The sequence below is a fragment of the Eurypyga helias genome, unplaced genomic scaffold (assembly GCF_000690775.1).
Source record: "Eurypyga helias isolate BGI_N326 unplaced genomic scaffold, ASM69077v1 scaffold8145, whole genome shotgun sequence".
Classification (NCBI taxonomy): domain Eukaryota; kingdom Metazoa; phylum Chordata; class Aves; order Eurypygiformes; family Eurypygidae; genus Eurypyga; species Eurypyga helias.
Genome location: NW_010253322.1, coordinates 4747 through 19997, shown reverse-complemented (window position 1 = coordinate 19997; position 15251 = coordinate 4747). Strand labels below are relative to the sequence as shown.

Below are 15251 nucleotides of genomic sequence, written 5' to 3'. Positions count from 1 at the left end.
GATTTGGCTGTATGGCAAAAGTAAGATTTTCTATTTCTGGTCTTTTTCAGCACTCCAGCTGGGCACAGTTTCTGCATTTTTAACTTTGCCAGAGACTGTGTTGCAGTACCAATACCAGTGAGAGAAGGGGGCTCACTGTGCCAGGCACTATATATGCCCTAAAGTGAAAGATGACCCCGTTTCCCTGGGCCACAGCCACCCCAATCTAGGTAAGGCATCATCTGTTGTTATTTAATTTCAAGGAGCCAGAGCGGCTCTCTTGAGCACCTAGGTCATATTACTCATAATTTAGATATATTTCTAAAATAACCACCTGGCTCCCTGAGTTTTCACTCTTCATTCATTGAACATCCTATGCATGAGCAAGTCCATCCTCCAGAAACATCCCTTTCTGTTCAAAACTGCTTTCTCCTCATCAGACTCTCTGCTTCGTGCCACCAAGAGATGAGATCTCAAACCCTTGGATCTGAGCATGGCATCTCTGCATTGAGAAAAGGATGAAATGCAGTATGATTTTGCCTAAGTGAAACTGATTTTGGCTTCCCCGTTAACACTGCATCTGGATTTATGCCAGACTGAAGTTACAAAACATGTAGACATTACTCACAAGAGGCAAGGCCAATGCTTTAAAATAACCTCAAAGTTACTGGCAGAATGAAGCCTATTTTTCCAACAAAAACGACTTTGATAAACACGTTTGTGTTACGTGAATCTGGAGACCATGCATCAAAGTCACAGGGGCCTCCCTCAAGTTTTGACTCCATGATGAAATGCATTTCCCTTCCTCCTTTGGCTTCAGTATGTAGTTTCCCGTGTGACTTGGCTGGAAAATGTGTGGTTGCTGGAGATGCTGTTGGATTTCCTGGTGAAGGCCAGTCGTTTCTTCTTCTTCCTCCATGGCAGGCACAGGAGTGTGAGCGTAGAGAGGAAGATCTGTCGGAAGTTTGCAGACACCAGGTTGTAGAGGATGGGGTTGATTGCCGAACTGACGTAGAAGAGGACATTTGTCAGCATGTAGAAGTAGTGGTAGAAGTTGAAAAGGAAACTGCAAGAACAGATGAAAGATAAAAATCTGAGTAGAGTGTGGAGAACTAAAATAATTCAAAGTCACAAGGGTGAGAAAAACATGAGTTGTTTTTTTCAGCTAACCTTTCTCAGTTGGGGCACGATCTACCAGGGAAACACCTACTTTTTCAGCTGGGACTGGCCAAGTGTAGGTCGAATGTCTCCACAAAGGTCTTACCCCAGTCACTAATAGTTAGAAACTTATTTATGCCCTGGGTCTGGATGTGATATTTACCTCATGCATTCATTTTGTCTTTGAAAACAGACATGCTTGAAACTGAGAAGCCAGATGGAAATTTGTTTCTGTGTCATGCATATACATTAGTTTGACTTTTCTGGCTGCAGTTCTGGTCTACAGAGCCTAGAGAAGAGCCAAGATCCAGTAACAGATGTAGCTCTCTCCTTCCTGCCCCCTCTGGCAGTGAGAGCTGCATCAGCTCGTTCAATGGGTCCCTGGGTTGGGATTTGTTGGAATCTGGGATAGCATTCTCTATTCTGGGGGCAAGTTGATGACTGCATACATTTGAAATGTATCCTGACCATCACAATATAATGTTTTCAACTAGAATTTGTTGAAAATGCTTAGTTATTTTTTTTCCTTCTGGAAATATCTTTCCTTGGGACAACTGAGATCAACAGCCCTGAGCTGGTAAAGCATTTATAAACAACGTGGGTCTCATTTTCAGGAAGATGTTCCCCAGGATTACTTATCTCAGTGGAAATTGCAGACCTTTTTGTTAGTCTGAGCACTGTCTAACAAAAGATAAATAGACGTGTGCTGGAGTACATCACCAATCCCTCCACACCCCCTCAGCGCTGCCAAGTATTGCATGGCCCATCCAGCTCTTATAAGCAGAGTTTCTCTGTGTAGTTGTGTAGAGTTAATATAGCAAAAATTTCTCTTCTTCAGGGGTAGGCACATGCATTTATAAATGAACACATCAAGCTGCTGCAAGCTCTTGATTAGGTACCATACTGATAGTTCACCACTCATAATATGCCTGTAAATTCAATGTTTTCCTAAAATTGCTCATGGCTTTTAAAAGAAGGGGAAAAAAAAAAAGTGAATGCAACCACAACACATAAATTCACACTAACTGCTGACAGACTTCTCTACCCCTCTTGCTCAAAGCAAATGCAGTCGTTACATAATTGATTGCTGCTTTAAGTGCTTTACATATAGGAAAGCAAACAAGAAACGAGAGTTTGTGCTAGTGTGTGCCTAGAGCTGTTTTCATGACTGAAGATAGGTTTTGGGTTTTACTATGGATGGATGTGCAATTCCATTCAGCAGACTGCTATATTGTAAATTACTACTTTTTGTGTTTGAAGTTAATGAAATTTTAACACTTCATAGTTGCTCCGCTTTTTGGTATTGTAGATTTTTTTTTTCTTTTCCTGTTCATTGCAGAAAACAGACCTGGTCCATGGGAGGAAAGACATTAGTCACTGAGTACATCTCATGGCATCTCAGGCTACCTGGGTGTGTATCTCACGACAGCATCAGCGCTTAATGGCATATGTAAGGTGAATAATCCATTCTGTGGTTGCTTTGCTGAGGAACCTGGCCTGACGCGGCCGAAAGGTTGCACGGAGCTGCCTGTGTGCCCTCGCACATCTGTGAACAACACACATGCCTTCAGCAGAAGTGGGTAATTATCCCAAAGTTCTCTGAGAATCTGGGCATTTTCCTACCAGTGGCAACTGCTAGTATTTAATTTTCATCCCCTGCCTGCAAAACCCAGTAAATAACCTGGCCCAAACTCAGTAAGCAGCAGAGTTATTTCCCCACCTGTATAATCTCTCCTGTCACTAAGGAAATGCGGCGTCGTGGAGCTAAATTGTGTGTTGACAGGAGCTGCTCCATCTTAAGGCCGGTGATCAATATCTTCACCACAGAGACAGCAATCCACTTTGGATGTACAAAACCCTCCCTGTCCAAATGCCATTTCATCAGGGACTGTGAGAAGTGCATATCCATCGCTGTTGTTAACGGGGGTGAGTCTGTGGTCGCAGCCACAGAAGAAGGAGGGGTTGGTGATCCATTTCAGTTCACGCTGATGCTTCCTTCACCTGCATCTGGGGAATCTCTGTCCATGACAGGGGGGTTGGAATAAGATGATCTTTAAGGTCCCTTCCAACCCAAACCATCCTGTGATTCATTCTATGATTCTGTGTTGATGGTAAAACCAGGACCCTTAATTTGGCTGGCAAACACGGTAAGACATCCGAAAGGAAAAACCAACACAATTTGGAGGTTGAGGCTTTAATCCCTTGCGTGGAGAACAGTTTTGCTCCCAGATTCCCACCTCCACCCCCCCGTCTGCTGGTGCCCCAGCAGCCCCAGCTGCAGCCTGACCCCACACCCCATCCTGGCGTGGGAGGTGTCGTGACTCACTCTGTCCAGTGACTGGAGGGGACGTAGCAAAACATGAGACGCCGTATGTGATAAGGGAGCCAACAGACCACGAAGGCAATCACCACAGCACCTGCAAGGTATGAAAAAAGCCCATTACTTTTCGTGAGCGATTCTCCATGGGGGGTGAAAAAGGGACCTGTCTGTTTGGTGTTTATCACTGTAAACTGTTTTCATAAAGCTCCACTTTGTTCTTCTATTGCCGTTGTGCAAAGAATTAATAACCCTGAGGGACAACCAGCCTGCAAATGTCTGTAAATACAAGTGAAACAGAAATAATAGAAAATAACAATAAGCATGGGGGCAGTGACAGTGTGAACAAAGGAAGATGTGATACGGATACAGGACTGTTGACGCCTGGTTCAGACCTGGCTTAGACAAAAGTGTATTTGCATCTGTCCTCATGTTAAATGCCCTTGTGGCACTGGGTGTTTTGTCCAAAGTACTCGCAGAGGCAGTTAGTGTACGTTTTTCATCCAGGTAGACAGGGAGCCAGGGACACTCTAATCCCATTAGTTTGTTACGCGGAGCCACTGGCCGCAGTCCCCACAGTGCTGGGGATCATTAAACAGCCTCGGGAGCTGCTTTCTGGTGGCAGGGCTTGTCCTTTTGTTCTATGTTTGTGCAATACCTGAGCCAGTGATTACAAGATGTTTGGGTCTGGACATTGCCATAATAAAAATGATTAATTAAAGGGTAAGCAGAGAAAGACGATATGGGTTTTTTTCCTTTCCAGATTCTAGCTGAGGGACATCAAACAACGGAAAATAAAATGCAACAACTCTGAGGATAAAAGTGCTGTTGATAGAGTGCATTTGTCAATCTAGATTAAAAAGTAGATGTATCAGGCAATCGAGGGAAAGATTTGTTTCCTTTTGTAATATGCATTTCCACCTCTGTATGAAATGACAGGATTCTGGCAGAATCCTAGCAGGAAATAAAGAAATCTCAGTTAAAACATAACATAATAAAAACCAATCAAGGGTAAATAAAATAATCATGTTAATTCTTTATCCCAAATTTGCTCTACAGAGAATAAAGGCTGCATCGCTCTTGTCCTTTGGGTGACCTGTAAAGGGCTTGGAAGCAGCAAAGCTCTCTTACAGAGCTACGCACCTCCAGTGGACACAGATTTGGCACATAGAGGCAAAGGCTGCTTTTCCTTCTGCCTTGGGATTGAAAATATTTATGTGAATATGTCCCAAACCCAGACGCCATTATCCCACAGGGAATATGCCACAGCTCATAGAGGAGATATGCCCAGGATGTGCTTCCCTTCAAAAACACAGTCCAGGAGGAGCAAGTCTGGTTGTGGTTGCATCTCCCCATCACCATTACTCAGCCAAGAGGCACAGAAGAGTGGGGAGGGAAGTGTCTGTGCCCTATTTTTGTGGGTTTAATCACTAGCAGAGTCAATCTGTACAAAAATTAAATAAATCCTGTTGTCCAGGTCTGTACACGAGCTATCTCTCTTATTAAACACATAACTACAGTGGAGATGGTTATATTCCTTTAGCATCAGCCTGCATGATGTATGAGAGCATCTTCCAGGAATGCTGCTAAAGCCATTTATTCAATAAATTTTTAGGCAGCTGAAGGGACATGTTTTGGAAAGAAGGCTAGAGGGTTTGTTTTCATTCTCTTGTCCAAGTGAATTCATTATTTCAATCTGAATATTTCTGGCTGCTATATGGTCATTGTGATCACAGATGTAATTCATCACCAGACAGCCCGCAGCTCTGCAGACACCGTCAAGGGAATGAATTTGACCTGTGTCTGATCCTGCCTCGAGAAGCTTTGATGGGACTTTGATGGCGCCTGCCCCTAGATGACATGTGGCACAGGAGAGGTGAGGAGGCCAACCGGGAAGCTCGGAGGGAGCGCTGGATACCTGCCTTGCTCCTTCACATTTCTGAACACCTGCTTTTGGCTACTTCCCGAAATTAATTTCTCTGTCAGATGGATCTTTGGTTTGCCAAAAGGCCCCTTTTGACAAACCCTCCCCAGGGGCCATGGGAGAAACATCCCTCCCGGGGGGCCACAGGAGAAGCAATACTCTCCAGCCTCTCCCCCTCCATCCATCAGCCTCAGGCCAACGGGAATGAGCCAACATCACAGCTCCAGTCCATCTGCTTTCCCAGCGCCTGCACAGGGTTAGCTGGATTTTCCAGCTGTGAAAGCAGCTTCCCAAATGCTCCCAACACAAATTCATTTGTGCACATCATCATTTTTGCAGAAGCCCCCGCAGACTGGCACATCCCAGCAGTTTACCCCTGCGTGCAGCTCTTAAAGAACAGCAGGATCTGGATTCTTGCTGCAGCCAATTTTAATAGTCTCACACATCTGCCTGTTAGATCTACCAACAGGCAAGATGGAAATGGTTTTCTCCTGGTAAAGGATCCCTGCTTCTGCTGCTCAGGCAATGCTGTGCCAGATAACACGGAGGCAGGGATCTACAGCAGCAAAAACACATAGAGAGAAATATCTGCTTAACCTCACAAACGAATAGTCAATTAAGTAATCTGTGGTAATTCTGTAATATCGCATGCAATCACTCCGCAATTAAAACTCTATTAAACACATAGCTGAGTGTGTTGGAGATACTTGGGGCCTGATTTTGAAGTCCCAGCTGGGTTGCACACTGCGCAGCTCTGTGCCACCAGCCTCTGCCGCGCAGATTAGGAGACCCTGACCCGTATTTGTCACCCTTAATCCCTATGTTTCAATTTTATCATACAAGGGATCAAGCAGATTTAGGGTGGCAATCCTGCCCTACTGGGTCCCCTCCCCAGGGATGGATATGAAATGCGGGAATGTGTTAACTGTCCTTTAATACAGGATGAAAGTGTCCTATTCTCCCAGAAACCTGGTGCCTTTTGCTGCTGTCTCTACCTCCCTGAGCACATGCTTATCAAAAAAGGATGAATTGTAAAATAAATGCTGGGCAAAGTGGCTGCCAGAATGATTTTTTATTATTGTTATCAGCTCCTAGGACATGTTCTCCGTCATCTAAGGCTTGACACGTGGGTCTCTTTGGTGGAGTAAGATGGAGCAGGTTGGCCTGATGGAGCTGAGCCCTGCAGGGGAAGGATTTGACTCAACATGTGATGGAGGTGACTGTCCAGGGTAGTGTTTGTGAGGTTGGAGATGTCCTGCCTCTATCTTTTGAACTAAAAATAAACCAGACCCGTCCCTTACTTCTAATTAATTCAATGTGCTTTTAAGAAGAGCAGGGCTGCTCCACGACCTTCTGATATTTCCCACATGTGAGCAAACGAGGTGCCAAACCTGTGGATCAGCCCAGGGCTGGGAAGCGGAGAAGGGACCTGAGCAAGCCGACCCTGGTGTGCCGGGTGTGCTGGGGAACGATCCTTCCATGGACCTGCCTCTTCATTTCCCTCCAAAATCAAACTCCCAATTTAAATGTGTATTAAACCCTGAATTATTGCATCCTGTGGCTATTTTGTCTTACAGTGGCTCTATTCTCTGCCCGCTTGAAACACATCCCAAGGGAGAAGGGCAGAGAGGAAGGAGGAGCGGTGGGGGACAAGCCCCTGTTTATGTATCATGCAGGAAGTCCCACAGGGGGAAACATAACATTTGAGTGATAGCTTTTTCATTGTGCAAAAGATTTAAACTGTGCCAGTCCTGATTTTCAGACTAAACTGGATGTGGAAGCAATCCTGGAAGTTAAATTCTATTAGATTGCACCAAGTATTTTATTTTACCTCATGTGTATCCTGTGACTGAGGCTGCGAGACTGCCCTTCTCCAGCGCCAACGTCTCAAAAAGCTCACGTTGGGGCAGTATGAGCATGGAGCAATATATCATGTGTAAAAAGACCAAGGTGAGGGCTCGGTGGTTGGTTTGACTAGGCATGGGAACCACGCTCGGGAGGGATTTTCAGCCCCCCATCCCTCTTCTGCTGCCATCTGAGGCTTGGCATGACGCAGAACACTGGGTCCATGATGGGTGATGTGCAGCTGCTGCCAACTCACTCGGGACCCCAGGGATCTGCTGCAGTGCAGAGCACTTGGATGGTGTTTTCCTCCTTGTTTTACCCCTCCCATTCCATGTGGGGTCATGCTGAGTCACAGCCCTGTGGCTCTGGGGTGTCCCTGGACGAGGGCATCCCTCCATCAACCCTCGGTTCTCAGGAGAGAGAGAAGAGCCATGCTGCTCCCTTTTTCAACCACCTCCACTGTTGCTAACACCTCCAGAGAAGCTCAGATCCAGCCTCCCTTGATAGTTTTGTTCGAGTGATTTGGGCCAATTTATTTCTCTGTCTTTGCAATCCAAGGGGAGCTGAATCATGCAGCTGGGGAACAGCGTGGTGTAATTGCTGAGCAAAGGCAGGAGGTGTTTGGGCATTTACTGACGCACCTGAACAACATTTCTCAGCCTGTTCTGCATTTCAGCTCATCAGCAGCCATGTGTCTCCAATGCTGCCCAAGGAATGCACTTTCCAGCTGGTATTAATTACATGTAAGAGTGTTATGGGGCTCATGCCATGGATTTGCATTAATGCTGATTTCTGGAGAAATAGTCCATGTGTATTCAAAGCTCCTGGGGTTTATATACTTATTTGATCGATACTATTACAAGAGAATCTCTCACAAAGTGGAGCAACTGTCACCGTGCCGTTTGATATGAGAGATGGTAAAAGCTGGGCCAAGTGTAGACGTAGCTGGCACTGCCGAGTTAAACCTCGAGGCGCTGTTTATATTAACACGATGCACTACCTGAGAGGTCGTAGGCAATATTTATACCAGGGGGCCCCAAACTAGGGATTGTGGCAGCTGTAAGGGTGGGTATGAGCCTAGTAAAATTAAAATTGCTTATGCTGGTATTTGGGTCACAAGGCTGCAGAAGAAAGGATTTCCATAAAAGTCGATAACAACCAGTGGAGATTGGGGACCACCAGTATGCACCAGTAGTACTCAGGAGAGCAAAGAAGGAGAAACTGGGAATAGCAATGGGCCTTGGGAGCCCTCAGCTCCTTTAGACACCACTGAAAATATGCAGTTTGCTGGATACAATCCCCCTGTGCTCTCGCACATGTTACTGAGCAGTGTAAACATTAGATTGGACTCCTTAATTTCCATTCCCAGCAGCCAGAGATCTGCTTTTCATCTTTCTGTATCATTTTCCCTCTTTTTTTCTTCCTACTGGGGGAGGATTGCCTCTTTTTGTGTCTCTTTTTCGGATTATGGGGTAGAAGATGCTATCTTGCTTGAAAGGAGCCATGCTCCCCTAAATATTTCTTTGTTAATGGCAACGAGACAGCAGAGTGAATAGAAAAACCTTTCGGTATGCAAACCCAATGTATTTTACTCAGACTATATTTTCCAGTCCTGATTTTCAATGGCTTCGGCTGACAGATTTGGAAATGGATGTGAATTCCTGCCCCTGCTCATGCTGGTGATTAAATCATCCACTGGCACCAGTCTGGTCCATAGGAGCAAGGCAGAAAATGAAGGTTAAAAGCTATCCCAAGAACAGGGTCCAAGCAGCATGTCCCTGATGATGTAGTGCAACCTGGGGTGTCTTCTCCACTTTCCTTCTAAGACATTTAGCTTTTGGGAAAAGAAGGAAGTAATTTGATTTCATTTAATCTTCATTTGTGCCATTCCTCCCAGCATTGTCCAGGTGTGTGGAGGAGAAGGAAGAAGAAAGAAAATTTCCCCTTTGAAGGATGGAAAAGGGCTCCCATCTTCTCCTCACCAGGTTCTTTTTATTTGATAAGATCAGGTACAACGTGAATTGGCATCCGCTGCAGCCCCTTTCTCCTTTCCTCTCCAGTTTGGACTTCCATGTGTCCTTTGTTCCTCCCCACAGAGTTTCGGCTGCAGAGGGACCCTGGGGCTGTATTTACTGCATGCTTCTGCAGTGACTAAGACCCTGGCCAGACTTCATGTTTAAAACCACATCAGTTAGCTTTTTAAACACTCATACGGACAGGGTTTAACACCTGGAAAATCTGCTTGCTGGGCATGACCAGCCCTAAAGTTGTCGTCAGAGGTGCAGCCACGAGAGCCTGAATCCCAGCAGAAATGCCTGGCCAGCCTGAGCTGCAGTGCCAGCCAAGGGACACGTCTTGGGAGAGGACAGAAGAGTCTCCCTGTCCCGAGAGGTGCAGCTGTGGTCCCTTTCTGCTCCTCAGAGGGTGTTTATAGAGCGCTCCGATACTCCTCTCCGTGTCACTTGGCAGGCTGTAAAGTAAACCTACGCGTACAAACATCTCTGGGAAATATATACAACTGTTATATAGCTAATTTATCCTCCTGAATTTCAGTGTGACACTTGGGCTGTTAAACTCAGCTTCCACTCCCGCTTAATGTCACAGGGGTTCTGCTGAACTCCACTTGGAGTTGCTCTGGCTTTTTATTAGGGATACAAACTGCCATGAAATTAGTTCCTTTGTTGCAAAAGAAATGATTCATGGACAAATCTGATTTCCTTAGAATACAGGAATTATGAAATACAACTGTTTAAGGAGCAGATTTTCAGACGAGTGCTCTTTTGTGTATTGTGGCTGCAAAGTATTTACTATTTGTTATTCCTGTTTGCAGGCTGGTTATGCCAAATCTCATAGCAATATTCTCCTCCTGAAACAGAGGAGACTTGGAACATCACTGAGGAGAAATTAATGAACTCGTCAAAGCATTTGTTCAGAAGGGGAATTATTCATGCACAAATTAATGAAATGCAGGCTTCACGGATACTTCATTAATACTTGGCCTTTGTCTAAGTATTAATAAAGTAAATAATATATAATAATATAAAATCAGAGCCCCTTGAAGGTCTGATTTTGTGCCAACAGTTTTATTAGTGTGGACAAGTGTAGTTTTTCTTTTCCCATCCTCTTCCATAAACTAGCCTAGACTGTGTACATGGTTTTGGCTGCCATGGATCCCAGGATAAATCATGTGCATCCTTGTTTATTTTCTCCTACTTTTCAGACAGCTCAGAGGTCTGGTTTATTAAAGAAAAAAGTCGTGAGGAACAGGTGACAAAAGTAAATGTGAATCAAACACCTCCAGTAATCAAGTGCATCTGAAAAATGAAGTGAAGCAGGATTTCACTTACACTTGCTAGATAAAAAAAGCCTTTCTGCATGATGTGGTGAATCACAGACAAAACTGACGGTGGATTTCTTATTTACTGGATCTTCCTCTGTGCAGAAAAGGAGCAGGCTGCTGCTCTCTCATTGCCTTCCCAGCAGGGAAGGGAGCTCAGTCCTGCTGCTGGGGTGGGAACATGGAGATGCACGCAGTATCTGTGCATTGCTGCCCACGGGGCCATGTCTGACCCACTTTTGCACCATTTCAGGCTCCAGACGAGAGCCCTCAATTTTGCTAACTTTTCTCAACTTTTGCAGTATGTAACAAAAGCAAAAATTTGCCTGGAGAAGAATAAAATTAAGCTTATTCTTCAGAGAAAGAAGGGCTGTTTTGCAGTGCCTCGGAGGAAACGTGGACCTGTTGGTGAGGGATGCTCTTCCACCCGCTCGGAGCAATGCCCAGGGAATGGCAGGTGTAAATTTAGGTCTCTCAGTTGTTATTCCTGAAGAACTCCCTCCTCTTGATGTTAACAGAGTATACAATACCAAAAGGAGAGAGAGAGGTGTGAGATGTTGTAGTGTGAGTGAGAAAAGGCAGCTTCTCACTTAATGGCAATAGGCAGAAGCGTTAGGAAACAGCAGAAGATAGCAGGGAACCAAGGGACTTGCGTGGCCCCATCCTCACAGTCTCGGTGCCGAAGCAAGGCTCACGTATCCCTCTGTGGATGACGGTTAACCAGAGTACAGAGACAATAAACAACTGCAGCCCAACAAAATAAATACAGGGAATTTAATATCTTCTGTGTTTTTCTCCCCTTTTTCTCAGTTGGCAAGTTTGGTCTTAAAACTACATCAGCTCCCCGGTCACACTCAGAGCATAAAACCAGCATCAGCCAAAAGAGAGTAGTACAGGCTGGAGCTGGCTAGAAATTGAAAAAGAAATAGGAAAACTGGATGTTATCAAGTTGTTTCTGTTTCACAGAACATGAAATATATTTTTTTCCTTTACATTCGATTTTTTTTTTCCTCAACTTCCCCCCTACTGAGCACAATTAATTAATATTTAAATCTCTCTCTAGCTTGCTTTCTTGATTTGTTTTAATCCTTTAAGAGAAGGTTAAGGATTGGAAAAGTGACTCTGGGAGAAAAAGAAAACTGTGGAAAATAGAAGATAAAATTCCCTAGAAAAGTCTTGGTGACTGATCAAGAAATAGATCAAAAAGGAAAGAGACCAAGAAACAAATTCGTTTTCTAAAGTTTGGGTCTTTGAGGCAAGAAATGGACAATTTTGGCAAATGTCAAACTGTTTGAGGGCAATTTGGATTTAAAAAAAAAAAAGATTTTTAAAGGAAAAGCTAATTTCCCTTTAAAATATGTTTTGGGTGAAAGCATTTACCAGTTTCAACCTATTCAAATCGTGTTCGCTTAGACACCTCCAGCCAGTTGCAGGCGAAAACAAACGAATACTTACGCAGGACCCTCACGCCGTGCTTCAAGGCTTGCACGCGGCTGGGCTCCATGGACATGCTGAGCATCGTCTGCTGCCCGCCGATGGTGCAGACCTGGTTTTCCTGGGCCGCCTGCTTGAACATGACCATGAGCTGGTTGGCGATGATGGTGTTGAGCACAGAAATGATGACCATGGGGAACACGAAAGAGATGAAAGTGTTGACCTGCAGGGAAGAAATGTGGCACGGTCAAGGGATGAAAAGGATCGCTGGAGCAGGAGATTGTATTTTGTTTCTCACAGCAACAGGAAAACAGCCTGCAGTGGAAGTCTTTTCCCTCTTACTCTGCTGGCTTTGGCTTTTGAAGGCTTATTGCACAGAGTGAAAACTCAAACAGTGCTGACATATATTCATTCACATGGGTCAACACTCAAAAAAGGCAAGTTCATTCGCATCCAATTATGTTGTCTTCCTCTTTTCAGCGCAGTTCATTGCCAGAAATATCTTGACTGAAACATCTCATTGATCTTTTCATCTCACCAACAGCAGGATGCTTCTTAGCTTTCACTGTGCGTAGTGTGACTTCTAAATAGCAGTATGTTATTGTATTTTTTCTTTATTATGAACACTCCTTGAGCTCTTTTTAACCTTTTTTTTTGTGCTCTGTCCTTCCCTTGTAGATTTAATGACAGCGTTTTGTTTTCTCATAATCAAATTAGCCAATAAACCTCGTGCCTTAAAGGATTAAAATTGATTGGAATAAACAAGTGGAAGTTGTAATGTTTTTAGTGAAAATTATTTGATTACTACGGTTTTGATAAAATTAAATGGAGGATCAAATTAAGCAATGATTGAATCAAGTGGGAGTCACTGTTTGTGTCAAATAAAAGCAGGGAAGCTTGATGAGGACCTTCTGTGCTGTCTAGAAACCCCGCTGGAGCTGAGCTTAACAAACAGCAGCCCAGGGGAACAGAGGGAGGTGTAGGATTTTCCTGTGTGTTTGTGGCAAGGCTGCCGGGGTGGGATGGCGAGCTGCCATGCTAACTCTCCCTGCAGCATGGAGGGGCTGGGTGCCCGTGGGGGTCGTCCCCTCCGCCGTACGGCTCAGGAGGAGGCTCAGCACATCACTGAGGTGAGTGTGGGACAAACCAAAACCCCTTTAAATTTTTAAAATGTCAAAATATTGACACAAATTAAGCTGTGTGCCGCAAATCACTGCGGAAGCAGTTGTATTAAAAGCGATAAAATGACAAAAAGCTAAAACTACTAAAACCAGTAGGGAACTCTGCCCCGTGGCAGGGTTACAAGGCATGCCAACTTCTTCCCCAATAGCCACGTACCTTGCACCTCAGTGCTCTAAACTACAGAAGCAATCCTGCACTCCAAGCCAAGCCCTCTGAAGACTGCAAATCCAGGAAAGCCTTACCTACAGACGGCTGCTCCACCTGCTCGGTCCCCTCTCCACCCACCCACCCAGCACCTTCACCTCAGCGGACAAGCATCTGCTGTACACCCCGTATCTAGTGCAGATGTGTGAGCTCTTGGCTCTGTAGGGATTCAAAAATGCCAGAGGAGAATGGGAAGATGGAGAGAGGATCCAACCATGCTCCAGGATGCTACAGGGGATCCATAAATGAAAGAAATAAGCATTGCACAAGCATGTGGGGAGCAGGTGCACTGGCAATCAGAAGCACTTAAGTTCCTTCGTTTGTAAATTTGAGAAAGATGCAACTCCACTTTTGGTGAAGACAGGTGGTGTTCTTGTTGCCAAAGTTGTCTTCAGAAGGATCAAGTCTCTATACAGCTTTGTGAGCTCAATGCATTTAGCAAAAGTACCAGCTGGGTTTCGTCTCTCGCAACCCACGTGGTGAGAACATCATCCCTTGTTTATGCTGGAAATAATAATAGAGCTCCTCTGCAGGCTGAGGAAATTCCTAGATCCACCCCACCATTACAAGCTGCTAAAGGCTTCTTTTGTTAAATATACAGCAGTTTTCTAAGCTGTAAGATAGCTCATCTCACAGCCTCCTGCATATAAAGAAGGGTTATCTTTTGGAGACGCCTCAAGATGCTGAGGAAGATCATTAAGCAGTAGGAACCAAGTTCTCAGCTGGTACAAAATCACACGGTTCCACTGCCAGAGTAATTTGTGCTTGTAAAGAACTTGCTTAATGTAGTTAACCTCCACGATGCAGCTGGGTTGAGCTGGTGCACACAGGGGTGACATGACTTGCTCAGACTTACTGGGGCAGACTGAGAAACAAGCCCTGTAGTCCCCCATTCCTATTCCTGCAGCTTGTGCTGCTGAACACCCTCCTTTCCTACCGCTGAACAAAGTTCGCACATCGGCAAAAGGAAATGCTCGCCTCTGGAAATGCTCCACTCTGTCACCTGACTTCCAGAGTTTATTGACTTTCATTCAAAAGCTTTGCCCCAGCTATAAATTAGTCTTGCCTAATATAATTAGACATAACTCAAAAGAGTATTTTCTGAGATTTCTTTAAAACCTTGATTCATTCCATAATTGTATTGTGAATTCTTTAAAGAGCTTGTGAAATTGTCTAGAGTAGCGATGAGTTTAGGAACTGTTGTGGTAAAAGTGTGAAAATTGCATGCTTTCTATGAAAGGCTATTTTTAAAGATCCTTTCCATGTCTTTATTTGTACCAAAAGTCTCATATAGTTAAAAAAAAAAAATCAATGTTTTCCCCAGAAGCAGAAGATTTTAATTTGTGGAAAGAATTATTTGCAAATGCAAACTCTCGAGGACAATAAAGGCTAGAAAAGTAAATCCCTCTCCTGCAAGCCTCATGTATTCTGTGTTTTTTTTCTGGTGAGCTGCTTGCTGGGATGTGTGCATCCCAATCCCACCACACTGTGCAGGTCAGAGAAGCAACACTTCATTTCCAGGTGACTTCACACATCAGTGGAGCTGATGCCTCAAACATCTCTTCAAAGCCAGTGGAAAGTTTTCCCACCGGCTTCATGAGGAGCTGGTCTAGGATCCCAGGACTACATATTCAGAGGTCTTTGGGAACAGAAAACCTTGTGTAGGTGTTTAATGGGATTTTTTTTTTATAGCACTGAGGTTCCTAATGTCAGTAGGAGTAAGGTGGTTATGGCTGTCAGTGAAAAACTAGGAGAGCCCTTGGGGTTTTATATACCTTTACAGATCATCCTGGCCCTGGGAAGGAATATTCAGACAGTGTCCAAGTTAATTTTTGACCTGAAGGTCTTGGATTTATGTTGGCTCACCATGG

General features: G+C 44.6%; 1 protein-coding gene across 1 annotated transcript; it reads right to left on the bottom strand.

Annotated features, from left to right (window-relative positions):
* Positions 1 to 657: 657 nt before the first annotated feature.
* On the bottom strand, positions 658 to 12216 carry NTSR1 (neurotensin receptor 1 (high affinity)). The gene is made up of 3 exons (XM_010152621.1): positions 12016 to 12216; positions 3464 to 3554; positions 658 to 1045 (listed from the first exon to the last, which is right to left on the bottom strand). Exons 1-3 carry the CDS (start codon positions 12185 to 12187, stop codon positions 796 to 798), a joined length of 513 nt encoding a protein of 170 aa, XP_010150923.1. The 5' UTR covers positions 12188 to 12216; the 3' UTR covers positions 658 to 795.
* Positions 12217 to 15251: the final 3035 nt, after the last annotated feature.

What these genes read in the sequence shown, in the direction of transcription:
- NTSR1 (XM_010152621.1), bottom strand. Translation starts at nt 12,187, where the DNA reads ATGGTCATCATTTCTGTGCTCAACACCATCATCGCCAACCAGCTCATG. An exon ending in GCACGGCGTGAGGGTCCTGC is followed by an intron (nt 3,555 to 12,015) that starts GTAAGTATTCGT and finishes CATACCTTGCAG; the next exon opens with GTGCTGTGGTGATTGCCTTC. An exon ending in CCCTCCAGTCACTGGACAGA is followed by an intron (nt 1,046 to 3,463) that starts GTGAGTCACGAC and finishes CTGTTCTTGCAG; the next exon opens with TTTCCTTTTCAACTTCTACC.